General features: G+C 61.2%; 2 protein-coding genes across 3 annotated transcripts in view; one reads left to right on the forward strand and one right to left on the reverse strand.

The window, feature by feature from the left end:
* Positions 1 to 12,283, reverse strand: part of WWP2 (WW domain containing E3 ubiquitin protein ligase 2) — a 43,417-nt gene extending 31,134 nt beyond the window's left edge. Inside the window, exons 1-6 of one of the 2 annotated variants that reach the window (XM_074582611.1) lie at positions 12,213 to 12,283; positions 9,339 to 9,422; positions 8,515 to 8,662; positions 8,102 to 8,220; positions 905 to 1,042; positions 2 to 98 (exon numbers count right to left, since the gene is read on the reverse strand). In XM_074582611.1, coding sequence (XP_074438712.1) covers positions 2 to 98; positions 905 to 1,042; positions 8,102 to 8,220; positions 8,515 to 8,662; positions 9,339 to 9,422; positions 12,213 to 12,258 — 632 coding nt within the window. In that variant the 5' untranslated portion in view covers positions 12,259 to 12,283. Of the gene's footprint in view, position 1; positions 99 to 760; positions 1,043 to 8,101; positions 8,221 to 8,514; positions 8,663 to 9,338; positions 9,423 to 12,212 lie in introns of both variants that reach the window. The other variant, XM_074582610.1, reaches the window with a different exon arrangement.
* Positions 12,284 to 12,289: 6 nt separating this feature from the next.
* Positions 12,290 to 15,199, forward strand: NOB1 (NIN1 (RPN12) binding protein 1 homolog). The gene is made up of 9 exons (XM_074582613.1): positions 12,290 to 12,466; positions 12,537 to 12,669; positions 12,802 to 12,935; positions 13,007 to 13,078; positions 13,193 to 13,330; positions 13,464 to 13,682; positions 14,059 to 14,156; positions 14,299 to 14,443; positions 14,603 to 15,199. The coding sequence occupies exons 1-9, from the start codon at positions 12,389 to 12,391 to the stop codon at positions 14,870 to 14,872; spliced, it is 1,287 nt and encodes a 428-aa protein (XP_074438714.1). The 5' UTR covers positions 12,290 to 12,388; the 3' UTR covers positions 14,873 to 15,199.
* The last annotated feature ends 1,580 nt before the right edge of the window (positions 15,200 to 16,779 follow it).

The raw sequence follows: 16,779 nt of genomic DNA on the forward strand, positions 1-16,779 counted from the left end.
CCTCGGTCTGCTTCCAAAGCAGTTTGTACTGGGAGGCTGGTGTCTGCTCTCCGTGGCCGCAGCCATGCTGCTGGAGTCCCGTCCAGGCACCTGGGACCCTGAACAGATGAAGAAAAAGTGGGTGAAGAAAATGACTGAGGCACCTACTAGTTCTACCTTCCTTCCTTCCTTCCCTCCCTCCTTCCAGAGGGGAGACCCAAAAGCACGACAGGACAGCCCCCCCAGCACACAAGGACACCCTGCCCTTACGCTGGGGTGCTCTCCTCTCCCACCACTGCGCAATGGCACGGCCTGTCCCCACAGCACCCCATGGCAGATCCGCATGCAGGATTTTGTGGAACTGGCAGCACCAGGAGAGCAGCTGCATTTAAGGCTTCCAGATTCTACAAGCTTCGCCTCCCAGCGAGGGAAAGCAATGCACCAGCCCCTCTCCAGCACAAGCTCTGCTCGCTCCCCTGGCAGCCCCCACGGGTCAGACATCCGTCCATGTCTCCACACACCCTCCACCACAGGCAGCCCTTCTCCGAGCGGTCCATTAAATACAGAAGCCGTTTCCCCAGCCCACACAGGACAGCAAGGGAAGGGGCTGAGCCGCACGGGCGGCTGGCAGAGGGCCTGCAGAAGGGCTGCGCCTCTCACGCCATCGGGGAGGCAGGGCGTGAGCCTGTCGACGCTCCCGCTCCTGTCCCACCACACGCTTGCTCCCGCGGGAGCCCATGGACAAGCCTGGAGTCGGGGCGGGCAGGGGCCGGAGCCTTACCTGGGAGAGGAGGTGGCTGCTGACACTCGGACGCTGGCTCAGAGGTGCCGAGGGCCGTGCTCTCAGCCCCACTCCTCTCCCCACCGCTGCTCACCGCCTCGTGCTCAGAGCCGCCACATGCATGCGGAGACGGGCGGCACTCACCCTCTGTCACGGCACTGCCATTAGGCAGGCTTCCCAGATCAACAGCAGGTCCGTCCAGGAAAATCGTCAGCTCTCCGCCGGAGACAACGCTGCCTTTGTTCTCCGTCTGGAGGTCCAGGGTCAGCTGCCTGTTCTCCACTTGGGAGACAAGGGGACATGGAGAAAGAGACAAAGCAGTCACCACTCAGGATGCCAGCCATGATGGAAGATTGCTCCACCACCCCGGCTTCCCCATGGGATGGGACATCAGCCTCCTGGTCCCCTCCAGGCCTTCCCACGCCTCCAGAGGACAATGTGCCTGCTCCCTCAGGGCCAGGTGTCCCAGTGTGCACCATCAGCATTGGCCCCACACCTACACGTAGCTACCAGCATCGCCAGAGGACACCCAGTCAGCCCCACCACCAGCTCCCGAGGAAGACCCTCCTTCACCAGCCATTGCTTGCAAAAGCAGGGTCCTTCCACAGGGGCGGAGCTGCCCCGGGGCCCCAGGCTGCAGTACAGCCGAGACCACCATTGCTCACAGATCCAGACGCTAGGGGAGACCATGGCAGGAAAGCCAAAGGATTTGGCTGGTTTGACATGACAGAAGGGGCAAGAAGGGTCCTGCGTGAGGGTGACCACCAGCAGGTGTCTGGGACACAAAGCAGATTGATGGCTACACGCCCAATGGTGCCTGAAGCCCTGGCCTGCTGCAGAGGAGCAAGCAGCATCTTTCAGTATCGGGGGTACCCTCATGCCACCTAGAAAACCCAGGGAAGCAGCAAAGGGAAACCCCAGGCGCATCCATCCATCCTCATCCCCACGTATCAGTTCCACTGAAGGCAACCAGCACAAAGGGCTGCCCCAAACGCACAGAAACGCTCCGCTGTGGCATCAGACTGCCTTCGCAGAAGCTTCTGGAACGGGTGGCATGGGCTGGGAGGCTCCCGGAGGCAGCCGCCAGCTCCACTCCCCTCCCTCGTGAGCCAATTTGGCTCCAGCAGCTTAATGAGGCTCTGCCAGTCACAGCTCCACGCACAGCTGGACACAGCGGCTTTGCGGAGGGGTAACAGCCCTGAGAACACCACTCACCATTCTCCCCTCGGGCACGGAGTGAGGGGCTGTGGTGGCAGGGACAGGGAGCTGACGGGCTGCGTGGTGCCACATGCTGGGGCACCCAGCAGCTGCTCTGAGAACTGGCGTCTGCCCTGTTTCACCAACACACATTGGCAGCCACGGCTCTCTGCCACCTCAGGACACCCGCTACCCTTCCAGCTCCGCCAAGGCCTCCTGACAGCTCCCCGCTGCACATGGACAGCAGCAAGAGGTGTCCCTGGAAGCCACCAGTACTGCTGGCGCGAGGCACAGCGCAGAAGGGCTGCCTGCACGCCTCCCACAACCTCCTCCAGCCGTGCAAACAGAACCACCCGCTGCAGAGCCGCATCCCCGCAAGTGATGAGAGAACAACACGACCCTCGGTGCCCACGGGCAGGCAGGGCTCTCGCACCATCGCAGCGATGCCTGCCGGAGCCAGCAGGACCGAAACACGCAGCTCCGCCGCACAAGGCCAGAAAAATTTGTCTGCGCCAGCCTGGGACACCGGCCCAGACGCTTCCTGACTCATTTGCTCAAATAATATTTTTATTATACACAGATTGCTCATGACACAACGGCACCATTTTTTAGCATCCTGCTTTGTCCTGGTCCGCTGTGGGGACGGGGTGTGGTGCCTGTCAGCAGGAGGATGGAAACTCGCTCCCCACGGACACCTCACCTCATCTCCAGCTCCAGGGTGAGACACGCTGGCGGGGCCCCAGGGTGTGCAACTGCCACCCAAACAGCACCTACGGCTCCCAGCTGGCAGCCCAGCCCCTGCATAGCACCAGGGGTGAAGGCACGGAGCCCATGGTGCCCCCGTGCACCAGCCTGGCCACTGCCAGGACCAGAAGCAGCCACAAACCTCCTGCACCAGCCCAGAGAATGGCTCCTGCTCTCCTTCACCGTCCAGAGCTGCTCCTCCCCACAGGGCACCGGCCAGCCTCACACAACTGGGAACGGACACAAAGGGGATGGAGAAAGAGTCTGGCACGAGGCTGGTAACAGCACTCACACCACGTGTGCTAGCCCATGGCTGGTAGCCATCCTTCCTCTGAGCCGACCAGTGCTGCGAGGGGGAGCCCAGCTCTGAGTGGTCTCTGCCCCACCGGGCGCTCCAACAGGCACCCCAAAGCCCAGCACCACGGGGTCTGTGGGACAGGCAGCACTCCCGGATCTGGTGAAAGCACCTCGGGGTTTTAGCGCCAAGGAGGCAGGTGTCCCCTCAGTGTCCAGGCACAGCAGGAGCACGTGCCCATGGGGGCACAGCATGGGGGTTGGAGTCCAACTCTGTCGCTCGTTACCCACCCATCATCAGACAAACGACTCTGCTAAGCCTGGTCTTACCCATCTGCCTGGAGGAGTTGCTCTCAATTTGCTTCCAAGGGGAAGCAATCTCACTGACAGTTTTAAGAGCCTGAGATAGAAGATGCTACTGAGTGCGGCCAAAAACCAGGACAAATCCAGACCCTGTTTCTCCCCAGCTCTTCCAAGCCATAGGAATTTGCGTTTTCTCCAAGCCCTGTGGAAGTTGTGCCCGCACGCTCTGGGGGTCCCCTCCACCCCCTCTGCGAGCGCCCGGCAGCCGAGCGCGCCGCTCTCCCCGTCGGAGCCGCACAAGCCCTCATTGTGCAGGCGCCCAGCCGAGGGGGCGGCAGCGCAGGAGCAAAGACAAGGTGTCTCCAAGTGGAGGATGTGAACATGAACCTCCCAGCCGGCTTCCTTCTCCCCCTCTCCACCCCCTTCAGCTTTTTTAAAGAAAATAAACACTAGCAGAACCTTCCATTCACTGTCCCAGTCCAGCACGCGGGACGCACAAAGGGACATTGCTGTTGCACCAACAGAGGGTCCCCTGAACGGCTGAGCACAAAGGCTGCCTGTGTCCCGCCGGCAGCCAGAATGTCAGAGGGATTATTATTATTTTGGGAGGGGGTCGGGGGGTGATTTGGGCCTGAATAAGGTCTCAGTTCAGCTACTTCCAGTGCCCCGCTCGCAGCATCAGAGCTCCCATTTAGCGGAGGTGAGTTGGAATTCCCACCCAGCCCATTAGGCGGATTTACTGTTCCACGAAGCGAGGCTGGTAGCAGCCAGCGCGATAACGGCCCCGGGCTGAGCCGGAGCCCAAGCCCTCCGGGACCTTCAGGAACCACACACATCTGACACCCATGGGCACAAGCACCAGAGAGCTGTCGTGCGGGAGGGGGCAGCCCCTCTGCCTCTTCCCCGGGTTGGGTGGCTCTGTCTTCGCACGCGTCTGATTTCCAGACAGACAAATGGTGCTTCCCACCCTCTCAGCTTCCCAAACCCTCTTCGCACAGTTCTACTGGATGCAAAGGCCAGTTTCCACTCGAACGGCTTCACGCGATCAAAGCTCCACCATCACCCCTCGAGAGCAGCCCCCCGCGGAGCAGCAGGGTCTGCCACTTATGCAAACAGAAGATGCAACCTACTTGCCCCCCCTCAATCCACAGAATTGCATCCCAGAGCCAGAACCCTGCCCTGAAACTACCCTGGCACTAGAGAGAAAAAACGGCCGAAAAGTAACATCAGCGGGGCCACTCTCAGCCCTGGTGGGAGCACCGAGCTGTGCTGGGTTCCCCTGGGTCTCAGGGCCCCCTGAGCTACCCCAGAGCTCAGGGACGTCGGGCAGGCAGCAGCACTCACAGCACCCACCTCCCTGGTGCTTGGCCAGTTAAGACTATCTTAACCTCTGTGTATATCTGCAGCTGAAGGAACGACCCCACACCGTGGCTACAGTCCCTGCAGGAAGAAGTTAGACCTTCCACAGCCATCCCTAAACCCAGGAGGAACCTAGAGTTTAGAGGAAGGAATAATCTTTACTGTCCCAGGTAAAAAGTAGAAGTCTCCCCAGGCAGTGGGAAGCTTTGCCCCTGCTGCTGACCCAGTCTCAGCCACTGCGGCTTAGAGACAACTGTGTTCCACTCCATTTATCTGCGGGGTATAACTAGGAGGACCTCAGACTTCTGCTTCTTTCCTCTGAACCATCACAGCCTTGGGAGGGAAGACAAGATGTGAAAAGAGAGTCAAAGAGCTCGCTATCTCTGACGGGGGGCAGCCGGCTGGCTGCAAAATAGCCCGGCAGGACTGGAGCCAGCAGACCCTTCCTCCTCATGGCTTGGGCGCAGAGAGCAGCCTCCCAACCAAAGGAGCCTGGAGGTGGCCAGGGCACGGGGACAGCCCCGGGGGTCACAAACCCCATCAGCTCTGCAGGACACTCGGGACATGACACACGAAAGGTGACGCAGGGTAGGTACAGTCCGATCCCCACTGTGACTTACTGCCTTGGACAACCAGTTTTACAGGACTGTTGCCCAGCTGCTACAGAGCCAGCTCACTGCACAGTCACCTCAGCCCGTCTGTGCATTCGCCTTCACGACTCCTCGCTAAGAGCCTTTGCCACCAGGCCATGCAGCAGAGCTCCTTTGACAGCATATCCATGACACGGTGGCAGCTGCAGCTTTCCAGAGGTTTGGGGGTTTGCTCCTGGCTTCCTAGAGGCTCCCGCGAGGCCGCAGGTCCAGCAGCCCTGCCTGGGGCGCAGCAGCAGGGAAAGAAATGGCTCTGCAGGATCTGTAAAACCCTGGCATGCGGTGCCACTCCAGAAACAGGAGCCTGTTGATGTAACTTGCAACCCCAGCAGCGAGCAATAAAAGCGAGCGCTTTCATTTGCGAGCTGCAGCCCGGCTCGCTCCAGTGCCTGCACAGACACATCCATTGCTCCGCACACAGTGGGACCAGCAAAAACCAGCGAGGCCCAGTACTGGCTTCCAGTGGCAGACAGTGGCGCGAGGCCGGCCGGGGGGATGTTCCCTGGGCCTCGCGGGAGGAGCGGGCGAGGAGCTCCCGAGCCTGGGAACAAAGAGGTGCCTCTGCAGCAGGCAGCAGCTGGGGGCCGGGGCAGGGGGCTGTGCCATTGCAAATTAGCTGTTTTACGGGAGCCCTGGGAGCAGCTCCATGGAAGGCTCCAGCTCATTTTCTGTGATTGAGCCCATTCTTACCCACCTCTCCGTCTGCCTGGCCAATCCCCTCCGAAAGCGGGAGGGCGCTGCCTGCCAGAGGAGAGGCCCCGGAGGCGCCTGCCAAGGCAGTGGGAAGTGCAGCAAGCCTGAAAGCAAGGCTGGACCAGCCCGGAGCAGGAGCTCCTGTCCGACAGCTTGGGGCTGTTAGCTCCAACAAGTTCTCCCCGTCTTCCCGGGAGCTCAGGCCTGACCAGGCTCATCAATGAGCTCTTTTTCCAGGCCTCAGAGCTGAGACTTTTACACCTGAAGCGAGGTGTGCTTGGCAGGAGGGCGGACAGAAAGAACGGGGGGAGCTTCAGCGTCTTCCTGGCAGGCAGGAATACTGCCACGGACATCAGCAGGGGCGAGAACACCACCCCTGCCCAAAAACAGAGCAACCAGAACAATTCTTCCACACCATGTACTACAGGAACACAAACCAAAGGCCACAGCTACACTCACGTATCAGTAATTTACCAAAAAAAAAAAAAAAAAAAAGAAAAAAAAAATCACCAAATCTATAACAAACCCAGAAAAGCTAGAAAGTGGGTCTGCTGCCCGGCAGAGCAAGCCCCTGGGGAAGGCACACTTCTGCTGAGTGCTTCCCAGGAGGGGAAGAGGAAGGCCAGCACCCCACCGGTGGCAGAGGGCACATGCATTTCAGTGCCTTCCCCAGGCAGAGAGTCACAGGCTGCATGAGGACATTACTTTTCCGACTTCGGATGGTTTGAAATCCCAAATGGATTTGCATGCCCTTGTGTGACCTGGCCCCTTCCCCGTGCCAGCCGGCAGAGGGAACGGGCTCCCCTTCTCGCCGCAGGCAAGAAGCCCTCTCGAGGAAGGGGTCTCCCAGGCACCCAGGCTCCCACGGGACCGTCGGGGGACTGGCAGCAGTCTCTGGCTCACTCAGAGCTGCAGCGAAGCCCAAAGGCCAAGCAGCGAGTCTGCAAAGAGGAGGGAGCAGATGCCAGGCTAGACAAGACAGGCAGACAAGAGCACATGGCTCACCCAGGCAGTGCTGGCTGTCCCCAGCGCAGGGCAGCACCTTCCCAGCAGGGCAGGCTCTGCAGCTTTAAGAGTCCTCCCTCCCAGCCCACGGCGTCAAGGAAAAATCTGACACGTTTTTTCTGGTGGATGTTCACGGACAAGCTAGAACAGCCAGTTGCCTTTTCCATTCATTTTCCACACAGCCCCCTGGGATGCCTGCTAATGAAAGAGCTGATTGTGCCCCTGCAGAGGAGCGGGCAGGTAGGGCGGGAGCAGCAGCGGCTCCAGGAGCCCAGCACGGCAGGGTATTAGCACAGCTCGGGAAGAAAAAGCCGCAGAGGAGGGTGCCCTGGGGCAGAGACCCCCACTGCAGGCTGCCTGACAACAACAGCCCAAGCAACAGGCAACCCAGACCTGCAGCTACCCAGGGTGAACGTTCAGGTCCTCACAGGCTTTGTGAGATGATGTTGGCCCTCGCTGCCCCGGCAGGACAAGATGCCACCCAGGGGCATGGTAGCCTGCCGGCCACAAGGAGCACAGCAGGGACACCGTTGCGGTTTCACAGCCTGCAGCTGTCAGTATCAGGGTAAGGAACTCACCCCAGCCCCTGGCACAGGGCAGAGTCTGAACCAGCCCCACATGCCCCCCAGTGCACAGGAGGCCCCTCTCCCCACTCAATACCAGGTCTGTCTCTTGCGAGTGGTGGAGCTTTGCTTGGAAAAGACAGAGCGAGCCTTTTCCAGCCCTGCGCAGCCGCTTGCGTGGCCCAAGACCTGAATGGCTGCCTTTATGCAGTAGCTGCTGTCACGAGCCACACTCTGGCGACCACAAATGGCAGCAAATAGCTGAGGGGTTTGTGTTTCCGTGCAGGCTGCGGCACCCTGGCTAACGGAGGTATGGCTTCCGTCACACCCCAGCCCCGACAGGCAGCCCAGGGCGCACAATGGCACCTTGTTCCCTCCTGGGGCGGGGGATTGCATGGGAGCTGCTGTGGCCACCGCCTCTCCTCCCCACTGTGCACCTACGGGGCGGGCAAGGCAGCAGGACCCTGCAGAGCACGGGCTCCACAGCCAGGGTGGAGGCTGAGGGACCCCCGTGGGGTCCAGCTTGTACGTACGTTTCCCACCGCTCTTCAGCAGATTGCCGAGGCTGACGGAGGCAGTGCCCAGCAGCTCGTTCCTCAGGGTATGGCAACTCCACACCTTCAGGTCCAAGTGGCTCTGAGCCGTGACGTTCCTGCAGAGACCAGAGAAGGGGGCCATAACCGTGTCCTCGTCCCTGCTTGGCGAGCAGGCAGCGCCAGGCCTGCCAAAACCAGGCAGCAGAGGGAAGTGGGCAAGGCCGTGGGGCAATGGGAGCCCCCCCTCCTCCCGCCACCCTCACAGCCTGGCTGTCCCTGGCAGCATCCCTGTCTTGGGGGCAAAGATGTCTGACATCTAACAGCCCCAGCCGATGGCACAGTGGGGTACAGCAGGGAGCACGGGGCCAGCCCTGGCACCATCCCCACACCGGGGAGTCATGCAGACTTACAAGATGAGGATCTCGTTCCACAGCAGCTCAGAGCTCCCGATCTGCTTCCCCGTCTTCTTGGTCTCACTGGGCAGCCCGTCGCCCGCCACCTCCACGTAGCAGTTCATCCGGGATGGGCGGCTGTGCGCCTTGGGCTTCACGGACACGACTGGGCAGGGGGGGCAAGCGAGAGTCAGGCAGCCACAGGGGAGGCCCTGTCCCCTGCCCCCCCCCCCACCCCCAGCTCGGGGTGCCGCAACTCGCCGCAGAGTCAAACTGCTTTTGGGAGAGGAGGAGCGAGAAGCGATTCCCCTGATGGCAGCAATGGCCAGATTCAGGTGCTCCCGTCACCAGCCCCTGATCACTACCCATCCCCAGCTTCACCCATACCCGGAGGCTGCTGGAGTGTCACGGTCCCCACAGACCCTGCCCTACCCCAGGGCTTGTGGGCAAGGGGGCTCTGCTGGAGCTCCTGGGTAGAGGCACCCACCAGGCAAGGCTCAGCCACCCCCCAGGCCATCAGTGCCCTGCACCAGGGCTGCCCCGGGGACACAGCTCCGGGGGACGCAGCTCCAGGCATCGGGAGCCATCTCGCGGCCATGTCCCGATGGCAGCCGGGGAGAGAAGGCCAGGTAGAGGAGGCGACAGAGCCCAGCCGATGGCTGCTCTGCTTCCCCAGGCACCCGTGGGACGCAGGGCAGTGCTGGCCCTCTCCAAGCCCTGCTCCCCCCGAAAAGGTCTCCCAGCCCAGGGTGCAGGCAGAGCACACACCCGGACCAGATGCACCCAAAATCCACATTCCCCACCGCAGCGCTCCCGGCCCCACCGGTGGCAGGAGGACCCACCTTTCACGGAGAGCTGGGACTTCTCACAGGGTGGCCCGGCCCTGGCCCTGCTGGAGCTCGCAGCGGCCATGGCATCACCCCTGGCTGGAAGCAGAGAGAGAGGAGACACCTCAGTACTGCTCCCGCTGTGCAGAGGAAGCCGGGGCTGAACTGGGCTCCCAGGTCAGCCCCTCTGGGCTCAAACACAGCCCAGCCATTAGTGCAAGTGACCCACATGGCAGGGAGACCTGGCAATGGACAGTCACACACCTGGCAACACAGGTGCCCTCTCATTCCTGATAGACCAGCCCCACACCACAGGCAACAACAATGCTGAGCCCGAGAGCCGAGCCAAGCTGGGCAGCGCTCAGCCCTCTGGACACCCCATTTGAGCAGCTGCAGCTCACCCTGACCCAAAGGTGGCTGCCGATCACAAGGACAGAGCAGCCTCCAAAGCCTTCAGCAGATACGCTGTCTCACGCCCTGCTCCGTGCTGAGCAGCAGCACCGGCTCAGGAGCAGCCTGCACAGCCGTCGCACAAGGGATCCCTCGGAAAGGACGAGGCAGTGACACCGGTAGTATAGAAGAAGGTCCGGTCACAGTATGAGGAAGCAGCCACATCCCTCAAGGACAGCCCAGGTCTCTTCCTGGCAGCAAAATCCCACAGAAAAATCAGTCCCATCTACTCTAACACGCTGTGAAGGGGACCGGGACCATAGCTGCTCTGAACACAGAGAAGAATCACACTAAGGAGCAGGCTACAAGCCCAGACCTCCACTTCCCCAAGCGCTCACCACTTCCTCACTCTCCGGCGCCACGTCACTGTCACCACGGGCACAGCGCTTCCCCCTGCCCCTTCTGCTGCAGCTTTCCCAGGAGTCACCCACCGGGAACAGGGAGCGGGCAGGAAGGGCGCAGGCCTGGCGATGCTGGCAGTACACGTGGCTGGGTGCCTCTGCCGAAACGACTGACCGCAAAGTAGAAGGATGAGGTCATGTATCACGCAGAAGCACGAGGTGCTCGGTCTGGGACCACAGAGTCAGCTATTGACTCACACCATCCTCCTGAGCCCGCGGGCAGCCGTCCTCCTCTCCACACTCTCCAGAGAGAGGAGCCAGGGAGGATGCACTGAGTGTGGGTGCCTGCAGTGGGTGTCAAGGTCACAGACCGGAGGGTCCCTGCCTGCGCGAGCCCCCAACACAGCGGGGCATTTGCTGCCCACCCCCAGGCGGGAGCAAAGAGGAGCCTCAATCCTGTAACCTGGGGCGAGGGCTCAGATGTGGTCAAACCTGATCACCCTCCCAAGCCCCCAAAGCCAAGAACACCCCTTCTGCCTCCCCTGTCCCGACCTCCCCCTGATCAGGGGAGGGAAGTATGGAAAGGGGAGAAGAGCAGCTCCAGCAGCTCCAGCCCCTGCTGCCTCCCCTTGCATGCAGGGCTCTCTCTCTCTTCCCTGCCCTCATTAGACCATACCAAGCTCCATCCCAAAGGCACGTTCATTTTAAAACCCTCTCTCACGAGGCAGGGTCTACGCTCCCCACCCCCTTTCTCCATGCCAGCCCCACGCGACCTCACCCCCCCCAGCATGGCCAACCTTCCCAGCACTCCGTGCTCAGATGAGACCTGGCCAGTGCCTCATACAATCCCCACCTCTGCCTGGAAAACCTTGTTTGGTACCAGACTTGCCACTGTCTCAGCTCTATCAGATGGCGGCTGGAGGCTCGCTAACACATGCCCATCTCCTCCCCCTCACCAGCGGGGGAGAGCTGACTTACGCAGGGAGGTCTTTCACGAGACTAATTGCACTCGCTATTACTACAGTTACTCCTACTCCAATTATCCTGGCCCACAGATCACCCTGGCCTTCCCTTAGGATATTGTTAATCCTTATGTTTGTTATGACTCCCCAGCTCCGCATCACCACTTACTTCATTAGTGTTGTTAAGCAGGCCCACAGAAAACAGCCAGACACACGTGTCCCTCCTGTGTCAGCCCATGACCAGCCCCTGGGCCAGCCCGTGACCGGCCCACTTGTCCTTCAGGGCCTCCCACACTAACGTTAGTGACCTGCGCCCACAAAATTACTGTGTAAGACCCACCGCAGCAGGGACTCTGGATCCCTGGTCCTCCCTGCCAGTCACTGCCACTGCTTTTCCTCTTCTCCAGCTGTCTTGGCTCTTTTTCCCCATTTTCTTTTTCCCTGATTCTACACCATTTCGCTATCGCTTATGTTAACTCCCCTGGCCACGTTAAATACCTCTCAGCCGTCAGAAACCCCCTCTGTGCTCAGTGCCGTTCCCCCAGGCACAGCTTTCCACTCTGATCGGCCCTTTTCCTCTCCCGCAGGCTCCACCCGCCGCTGACACCCCCTGCGGAACCGGCTTGTGGCTGGTGCGGGCCTGGGGCGCAGCCTTCCCCTTCTGCAGGGCCGAGGTCTCCCCTCCCCGGCGGCCCCCGGGGTTCCCGTCGCCCCCGGGGGAGCCGGCAGCCCTACGGGCTGGGTAGAGGCCAGGGCAGCGGTCCCAGGAGGCGGGCACCCCCCGCTCACTGCCGCCACCGCAGGGACCGGGCCGGCTCCTGCCCCGCAGCCGGAGCCCGGTACCGGTTGGCCCCGCACAGAACCGGGCCGGGCACCGACAGCCACTAGGGGGGTGCGAGAGGGGGCAGAGCACCGGGGGGGCTCCGCGAAGGGGAGGGGGCGGCCAGAGCAGCCCTCCCCTCGGGCTTCACCGCCCGCATCGGGCCGGGCCTCGCCTCACCGGGCCGGTACCGCCGCGGGGTGGGCAGAGCCCGCAGTCGAGCGGCGCCCGGGACACCGGACAGACCGTACCGGGAAGCCCCAGCCTCCCCGCACCCCCCCGAGCCGTCACCGTCCCGTCCCGCCACCCGAGTTACCGGCGACCGCTCCACTCCCGCTTCCGGCTCCGGCGTCCGCCGTCATGTGACACCGAGCCCGTCACCTGACTGCGCCGCCCGGAAGCGGTCACGCGGGGCTGCCGTTCCCGGCCTGCCCCGCGCGGACTACATCTCCCGGCGTGCATTGCGCCGGGGACGGCAGCCGGCTGGGCACAATGGGGCGCGCCGACATGGCGCGCGTGGCGCACGTCGTGGCCGACACCGGCGCCTTCCTCAGCGCCGCCCCGCTGCAGGTACCGGGGGACCGGGGACGGGGCGGGAGGGGGGGGTGGGGACGGGCCGGTGTGACGACGCTGCCCGCAGGACATCGCGCAGAACCTCTACACCGTGCCCGAGGTGCTGGCCGAGATCCGCGACAGGCCGACGCGCCGCCGCCTGGCCGCCCTGCCCTGCCAGCTGCATGTCCGCCGGCCGCGGCCCGACCTCCTGCGCCTCGGTGAGTCACGGAACGGCCTCACCGGGGCCCTGCGCTTCGGGGAGGCCCAGCTCGCCCGCCTCCCTGCGGCCTGGCCCGGCCCGACGGCTCCTTTCCCCTTCCCCCCTTTCCCTTTCTACCTCCCCCCCGCAGTGACCGACTTCTCCAAGAAGACCGGGGACTACCCCAGCCTCTCGGCCGCCGACCTGCAGGTGCTCGCCCTTACCTGCCAACTGCAGGCCGAGACCGACGGCCTGGGCTGCCTCCGCTGGGAGCCCCAGGACAAGGTAGGGCCCACCCCGGGGATGGGGTTCCCTCCCCAGAGTGGCCCGCTGACACCCCAGTGCTGCCTCCCCAGGTGCGGCTCAGCTCCACCCCGCGGCACCCCGAGGCGCCCCTGCATCTCGCCGGCTTCCACCTGCCTGCCAAGGTAAGGGACAGGGATGCAGCACCCCAAGATACGGTGCTGGGGATGGGGACGCAGCCCCACAGAGCCCACGGGCAGCGGAGGGTGAGGGACACCCTGTCCTGTGTCACCCCACAGCACAAACACCCAGAGAAAGGCCAGCGTCAGCCCAGCCCCAAGAGGAGCACAGTCCCATCTGAGAGTGATGAGTTCAGCTCCTTCCTCTACTGGCGACCCCCCCTGCCCAGCATCGAGGACGAGCTGCAGGAGCTGCTGGTGAGACCCAGAGCCTCCTCTCGCTGTCCTTGCTACCCTGGTCTCTGGCTGGCTTTTCCTGACTCCTCTGCGCAGTGCTGGACTGCACCAGGAGCACTGCGTGTGCCATAGCTGACTGTCTCCTCCACCCCAGAAAGCTCAAGCCATCTCCGTTAGCCCAGAGGCCACTGAGGAGCACCAGAGCTCTGAGGATGGGGCCAGCACTGAGGAAGAGGAGGGGGAAGAGGAGAGCGACGACGAGGGCTGGATAACACCCAGCAACCTTAAGGAGGCCCAGCAGGACACGGGGCACTGTGACACTGCTCCCATTGGTGTCCAGGTCGGCTGTGTCACCACTGACTTTGCCATGCAGGTGGGTGCTGGCTGCTGCCCTGCATGGGACGGGCTCCAGCCTCGGGCTCAGCCAATGCCGTGTGGGCACTGTATCTCCCCTGCCTGCACGGGGGGCTGGTGGGATGGGCTGAGGGGATGATTCCCAAATTACTCAAACCTCCAGGCTGGTTAAACTAGCACACCGAGACAGAGGAGCGCACTCCCGAGTCCCTGGGGCAGGATAAGACCGTCTTTGCGACAACTCCTTTTATCTTAAAAACAGCCGGTTCTGTCCATAGCAGAGACCTCTACAAAGTCAATTCTGTCGGCACCTCCCTGCCTGGGCTGGCAGACCCCGGTTAAAGCTCCTGGCAGTCCCAGCTCACGGCGTCACGGTTTCTCTCTCCTCGTTGCAGAACGTGCTGCTGCAGATGGGCCTCCACGTGCTGGCGGTGAACGGCATGCTGATCCGCCAGGCCAGGAGCTACATCCTCCGCTGCCACGGCTGCTTCAAGTGAGCATGTGTGTGCGGAGCGGCGCTGCCCTCGGCTGGGCGTGCGGTGCTTGCTGGGCCTGGCTGGATGGTCCCGCTCGTGGGCTGAGTCTGTATTCCACCGCCCAGGGAGCAGTAAACCCTCTCTGTCTGTGTCTTGCAGGACCACGTCAGACATGACCAAGGTTTTCTGTCCCCACTGCGGCAACAAGACCCTGAAGAAGGTCGCAGTGAGCGTCAGCGATGATGGGAGCCTCCACATGCATTTCTCCCGCAACCCCAAGGTCCTGAACCCCCGAGGACTCAGGGTGAGTAGCTGGGCGGTGGCTGCTGCTGGGACAAGGGCCTGGCCTGTGGTCAGCTCTTCATTTGCTCAGCTTTTCTCTAGAGGCCTGCGGTCACCTTGAAGTCCCTCTGAGCAAGAGTCGCCCCTGAAGCGAGTTTAACAACCTCTTTTGCCTTGGCAGTACCCGCTGCCGGCCCCAAAAGGAGGGAAGCATGCGAACAACCCTCACCTGGTAGAAGACCAGCCCTTCCCGCAGCAGCGACTGTCATGCAAGGCCAGGCAGAAGACCAATGTCTTCGACCCCGACTACATCGCTGGGATCTCGCCCTTTGCGGAAAATGACATCTACAGCCGTGCAGCCAATCTGCAAATCCGGGACGCGGCCCTGGGCGCTGGCAGGAGGCGCCTGAACCCCAACGCCGTGACAAAGAAGTTTGTGAAGAGGAGGTGAAGGGCGGGATGGGGTCCCCGGCAGCCTGTGCTGTGAGGAAGGACCATCTGCCCGGGCCTTGCATGTTGCTGCCCGACGCCTGATGGCTCCAGGAGGGTGAGCACCCTTCCTGAAGGCCACTGCCCCGGGCAGCGCCTTTCCTTCCACGCTTCTCTGGTGCCTGAAGAGTGGCCAGTGACTGGGGGTGACACTCATCGGGTTTGGGGAGGCTCCGACCCGGGATGGCCTGCCCGAAGGGGGGGAGCTGGGTGAGGTAGTAGCTTCCCTGCTCAGCCCCCGGGACGCCCCAGGCAGTGGCTGCGTTGCTAATAAACACAAAAACCCATAGTCCTGTGGCTCAGTCTTGTTTCTGTGGCTGCCTGGGCCGGGCTCAGGGGCCAGGGTGTGCCTTCCTCTGAGCCTTGAGAGGAAGAGGAGGCTGAGGAGGGTTTCTCAGGGTGTTTTGTCACGTCCCATGGCACCACAGTGGCACTAATGAGGAGGGTGGATAATGAGCGCCTGCAGCAGGGCTGGCGGCTCCAGAGGGGCAAAAGCCAGCAGCAGGGGGTTGCGTTTGCCCCGCCGCAGCACGGCCACGTCTGACCCTGGCAGTGGGCGAGGGGCTGAACGCGGGGAAAGCTGCGTCTCCCCCGGGTCCCTCAGACAGAGCCCCGCTTTCCATGGACTACAAAAACAACTTTGAACACTCTGCAAGTTGCAGGCTGGGGTGGGGGTAGTAAAGATGGTAGTATAGACGGTTACTTTGGACTTAACGCCACAAAATCAGAAAGAAACAGTTGCAGTATTTTTTTTAAGTGCACACAATGACACGGTGCCTTTTCTTACGCAACGCCTCCAGCGGGATACACCACAGGCACAAATCATCGCGGGCTCCTGCCTTCCCAGTATTTCCGCCATATGGTTCCCAGATGGGTTTACTCCGTACTGAAGAATGGACGCTTTCTCCCGGCAGAGAGGAGATGCCCTTGAAAAAAACACAACAAGACTTTACACTGCAAAATGAAAACTTTCATTGTTTTATTCTTGACTGCAGCTGTTTACAGAAATATAGTTGCGAGTATACAAATGTCCCAATAGAAGCAAAATATTTTTATTTTTTAATATTCAACAAGTTATCACCGGATAGCTAAAAACATAGATGCAAATGAAATATCCCCTCAGAACAAACTGAAAACACCGGGTATCAGTGCTTTGAAAATCCCAACTACGAAAGCCATATACACAGAAATGCACAAAGGAATATCTGGTGCTACTTTCACATTGCAGGACAGTGGAAGAGGCAGCTCAGCCGTCGATCAGTGCTCGCCAGCAACGCGTGGCAGAAAGGCGGGTAAACCACTCGAAGACGCGGCTAGTGACAGAGGTAGAAAGCTCTGCTCTGAAGTTTATTGGAGCTTACTCATTAATAATGAGCTCAAATGTAAATATTGCAAATAGCGTCCAGAATTAAAAAAGGAAAAAAAAAAAAGCTTTGGGAATAGTGTGGGTTTCTAAGCAGGATAGTGGAACTTGTTCCCAGTTCTGCAACACCCGCAAATGCCACACGCTCTCCTTTCAAAAAGCAGCTTCCCTCCCGAGCCAGCGCCGTTATCCTGACCTCCGGGACAGCCGCGCTCCAGGGGGGACCCACCGGCACAAGGGACACTTGGGCCAGACCTTCCCCGCTCACAGAGGGGCAGTTCCAGGGATTAAAAAGAAGGGACGACAATCGCTAATCTGAATCCTGGAGCAAATGTGCACAACTGGAATATTTACAGTGGGCTGCTGCTGGGTGTCGGAGTTCTGGAGTCTGAACCAAGCACTTGCAAAGAGTTTCAGTGAGTGTCCCCCAGCAAGCAGGGAAATCCTCGGATTCCTCACCCTTTTCCCAATACACGTACATGTTATGAGGCAATTTCACGAACTGC

Source organism: Larus michahellis, chromosome 4, assembly GCF_964199755.1.
Source record: "Larus michahellis chromosome 4, bLarMic1.1, whole genome shotgun sequence".
Lineage (NCBI taxonomy): Eukaryota > Metazoa > Chordata > Aves > Charadriiformes > Laridae > Larus > Larus michahellis.